General features: G+C 44.0%; 1 protein-coding gene across 1 annotated transcript in view; it reads right to left on the minus strand.

Annotated features, from left to right (window-relative positions):
• Window positions 1-610: 610 nt before the first annotated feature.
• Window positions 611-4,631, minus strand: part of ZNF598 (zinc finger protein 598) — a gene marked incomplete at its 5' end in the record, with an annotated part of 12,305 nt that continues 8,284 nt past the window's right edge. The window contains 5 exons of the mRNA XM_009577112.1: window positions 611-996; window positions 1,119-1,263; window positions 2,093-2,228; window positions 3,209-3,972; window positions 4,608-4,630. Coding sequence (XP_009575407.1) covers window positions 649-996; window positions 1,119-1,263; window positions 2,093-2,228; window positions 3,209-3,972; window positions 4,608-4,630 — 1,416 coding nt within the window. The remainder of the gene's footprint in view (window positions 997-1,118; window positions 1,264-2,092; window positions 2,229-3,208; window positions 3,973-4,607; window position 4,631) is intronic.

Below are 4,631 nucleotides of genomic sequence, written 5' to 3' on the forward strand. Positions count from 1 at the left end.
TAATCACACAGATCAGTCCAATTCTTCAAGTAGTAGAATTAATTCCGTTTTCAGACAGGAATTTTCTTTGCTCTATGAGCAGCTCAATGTTTACAGACACGCAGCTGTAACGGTCTTACTCACCAGTGAGTAGCATCTTTTCCTTCTCTGCACCTTTGTACCCCTGACTACTGTGATCTTCATGGTCACAGAAATAGCACAAAAAAAATCAGAATATTATAAGGGAAGCCACTTTTGCTTCTGTTCATTTCAGTGATTCATAATCTTTCCCCACCCCCCGAAAAAAAGAAAGAAAAACCTAAACCAGATGCTTATTCCCCTATTGTGTCCCCTGTCAGTCTTCAGATCAGAAAGTATTTTCTCAGCTATTGCCTGTTACAGGAGAAAGGTGCCCCCCTGCCAGCCCACCCTGCGATTTCAGCCTAATTCTACTCAGGCATTTCGGAAGCTCAGACTTTGGACGTTAATTAGCTACGGCGCAGTCCGGTGATCCCTTTGCACAGTATTTATGAACAGCACTGAGAGGGCTCTCTAACAGTTACCTGACTACTCAACTGGCACCGGCTCTCAGCCACACTACACTGCCAAACCTCATTCCAAAAAGTGCATATTCATAGACAGAGACTGTTTTATTGGTCTTCGGGAAAGCTAACTGATGATTCTGCTGATTGCTTGTAAGGAAGGGAACTCCTCATCCTCAATATGCAAAGCTTTATGGGTGACAACGTCCTGCTGAGTTAGTACTTGCTTACACGTTGGGCAGATATAGCAGTCGAGATCAGAGTTGGAGTCCGTCTGCCAAACATTCTTTTTGTTCTTTTTGGGTTTGTTTGAGCTTTGTTTTTCTTTGATTCTGAAATCGTTGTGAGCAGAAAGCAGTTCTTGTTGCTTAACTGTGTCCGGCAACAACACCAACAACTCGTTAAAAATTTTCTTGAAGTTGTCTCCAAGCAGTTCTCGGCAACTTTTGTAATACTGTGCTGCAGAAATCAGGCCCTTCAGTGAAAAGAGAATTGGAATAATTAGAAAAAAAATACATATATAAAAAAAATCTCGCTGGGATTCACTTTCTCCCAGAGAAAGTGGTTTCGGGAATCCAAAGGTTCTTGCCCACTCACCTGTCTGAATTGCCCAGAATGAGTTTTAAATTTATTGAACTTGGACTCATCACTTTGAAGGAATTCTTTAATAGATTGTATTAGCTGTATGTTCCTTTGCTGAAAGTTTTCAGGTATCAAGTACGATCCGTGACAGGATTTTGGCCTGCATTTGAAAAGACCAAAAGTGACTCTGACATTGCTTCATGTTACACAAAGATGCTGCGGGATATATATTATATAGCTATGCTCTTCTATAGGATGCACTCCTTTCTCCACCCAACCACACAGGCAATTATTATAAGCAGCACATAGCTATCTTGATGGGACGATGAAATGCATCCTGTGGGATTACTGTATCCAGCTTTACCTAGACAGAATATTTAAAATGCAAGTTTAACATAGTCTTGACTAGCTGTTTTTTAAGCCAGGTTTACTAAAAAGATGCGAGCAACAAAGACTGCACCACGAATAAAACTGAAGAGATTAATACAGACATCTGTATTAAACTTACACAAGCTTTCCCCTCCCCTTTTCCCATAAACTCATCTCTCTAGCCCAGAAGGGCCCTGACCACAGACCAGCTACTGGAAAGGTCAGAGCAATGAAGGCATTTAGAGGTCACCAAGGAAAACATGCGTCAGCACCTTGCTTCTGGGACTCAGACAGATCAATGGAAAGGTTAAATACGTTGAAGCTGCAGATTTCCAAATAAATCTAGAAAAAACAGAAGTCTGAGCTGCCACACTGCACAGGTTTTCATTTCCTCAGACCTGCATCCACACAACGCTTGTGCTTCCTTTTACACAACTCTCCTGAATCCAGCCTGCAACGGCCACGGGACTCCCCAATGGGAATCATGAAGTGGCTGGCCTCTGCGGCAGCACCCATTCAGAATAATTCCCTCAGAGTATTTCATCTGTTGTTTGAAGCCCATGTGACATAACTGAGATGTAATGCATAAAGTAACTCTAGCTCAAAGGACTTTTACTTACTCTTTCAAAGATGTAGTGACAGGTTCAGAGAGATTGGTGGATGGAATAACAGCAAAACCTGGAGGGGGTTTACTAACAGGCACCGACAGTCCAGGAGGCGGAGGAGGACTCTTTAATAGCACCACAGTGTTAAAGCCTAAATGAAAGCAGAGAACGGGCAGGAAGTTAGAGCACATATCTGTGGCACCCACATACCACCGTCTAAAATTAACACCAGTGGTCTGACGTACTCTCCAGAAGCACTAAGAAGTAAGAGTCAGCAGTGCAGACATCACTATATTGGAAAAAACCTGAAAATTAGAGAGGTGGAAATCTGTTGCCTTAACAATCAGGTCAAGAAGCACTTCGTAGTGGCTGGTGTTACTCCACAAGGAAAGCGCTTTAACTATTAATTTATTTTTTCAATAGAAAATAATTTTTAGAAAAACCACACAAACTCACAATGAAAAACACCTTTACATTTTTAAAGTGAACAGAAATCACTCCAGAAGTCAAAACAGCACTAGGCATCACATGTTCTAGCATACTCCACCAAACAATACCTGCAGAGCAGCATAGAACAAAACAGCTACGCAAGCATCTCTTGATGCGATTCTACTTTCATTAAAACCACTGTAAGTCACATTTGTTGCTATGTTACTCCAGTTTTACCGCACCACTAAAAGCAGAGGCATTAAATCTCTGCAAACACAGAACAAAAGTGACCAAGCAAGCCAACTGACAAGTACCAGCAGGCACAGGTCACAGCTAAAGAGAGATTCCCTTTGCCCGCAGGGGCTTCCAAACTAGATCTTAAAGCACAAAAGCACAGATCTGTGTCAGACATGACTCATCAGAAAAGCAGTGACAGGTAAAGACCAGCTGCTCATCAGAGCAGACACCTGCAGCTGCACAGAGCAGAGGTATCCCAGCATTGCCACCGCTTCAACTGTGTTTCACAGCGGACATTCAACCCCATCTGTGTTGCCCAGACTGCCTTTTTTAACTTCAAAGGCGCATACTGACAGAATTGCTCTTCACACGGAAGCCAGAAGGAGCAGTTTATACATCTCATCCACGTGCCGCATTTCTCTAAGCTACAGCCAAGCAAAGCTGGCCGTGCCCTGCAGTCCTTACCTGGTGGCGGGGGCATTCTAGCCGATCCTGAGCTCCCAAGAGCTGGGAAGTCTTCCTGAGGTAAAGGGCATTTGTTAGTCACTGTGGGCTTTTTAAGGCCAGGGGGCTCTTTGGGTGTACTACAGATCGCTAACGATTTTTCCGAATGACCATTCATGACAGTTGCAGACCTGTCAGGGGCGTGAAGAGCAGAGGATGCATTTGATGTCTGCTCTGCTTCTGGCAGCTTTTCAGTCGATGGCCTGGGAAACGATGTCTCCTGTAAGAGGTGTGGGGACGACGGTCTCTGCTTCTCAACCCCCATCTTCTTTTTCTTGCTCACTTTCGTAAAAGTTTGTGAGGTAGAAGCTGCCAGCAAGGACGATACATCAAACATTGTTGGTGTGTTTCTGATCTCCTGGGTTGTCAAGCCACTACCGCTGTCTTCATCGTCTGACTGAGAGAGTTTATTGCTCTTCTTACTTCCTTTAACGCTATTCAAGGAGGATGGTTTTTTGGCTATCTGGTTTACGCAGGGGTTGCTAATGGCTTTGACCACATTTTTACTGGAACCATTGTTCCATGCAGATGTGATATTAGTTACTGTTTTATTGTTAGGCCTCATTTTGGACACTAGAGCTGGAAAATCCTCCTCTTGAAAAGCTGTTTTCTTTGCAGTCGCTGTGTATGTCAAAGACATCCCAGAAGAGATGGTGGGTGCTGCAGAGGATGACAAGCTTGGGAAATCTTCTTCTTTAAGCTTAACCGCTGCTAGCTGGGCAGAGCTGTGAGAACGGAAAAGTACACCCCGTTACACCGGTGCTGCGGAGACAGCACAACTCCAACAGGCAGAACGAGCTCCATACCGGGCTGCGCTCCTCCTCAAACTATCACTTAGGGTGGCACAACTGACCCAACTTAACAGGATGCAAATGCACTCAGGCTTGTAAACTGTCTGGAATGCGTCTCCTCAAAAAAGCCACACTAGCCTTGCTGTGTTATCAGTACTGTCTCAGTACACCTCACCTTGACCAGAGCTGTACACACAGGCACATTTGAGCTGCCACATCCTGCAGAGACACTATTCTAATCATCACTGATTTCAGGAGATGATGAATTTTAAAACGCACAGTATACGGCTCCTTCAAGATAAGCTATCAAGTTAAAAATGACTGGAATGGAGAATATTGAGAATTTCCCTGAAATTGTACCACCAAAAGATCAAGCCATGAACTGAAGCAACAACCGATGCCATTCATGCAGGTGACTGGCACAGAAAAGCTCGAGGCAGAAGGGGTCCAGGGCTGGGGGGAAGCATTTGTAGTTTAAGTGATCTGTAAAATTTTTTTCTCCAGAAATGGAGAACATAAGTAAGTTTCTAAATCTGCTTTCTCATTGCTGCAGCCTCGCACAAACTTACCCTTGTAGAGGTCCCACTGCTGAA

Source organism: Fulmarus glacialis, unplaced genomic scaffold (genome assembly GCF_000690835.1).
Source record: "Fulmarus glacialis isolate BGI_N327 unplaced genomic scaffold, ASM69083v1 scaffold23554, whole genome shotgun sequence".
Classification (NCBI taxonomy): domain Eukaryota; kingdom Metazoa; phylum Chordata; class Aves; order Procellariiformes; family Procellariidae; genus Fulmarus; species Fulmarus glacialis.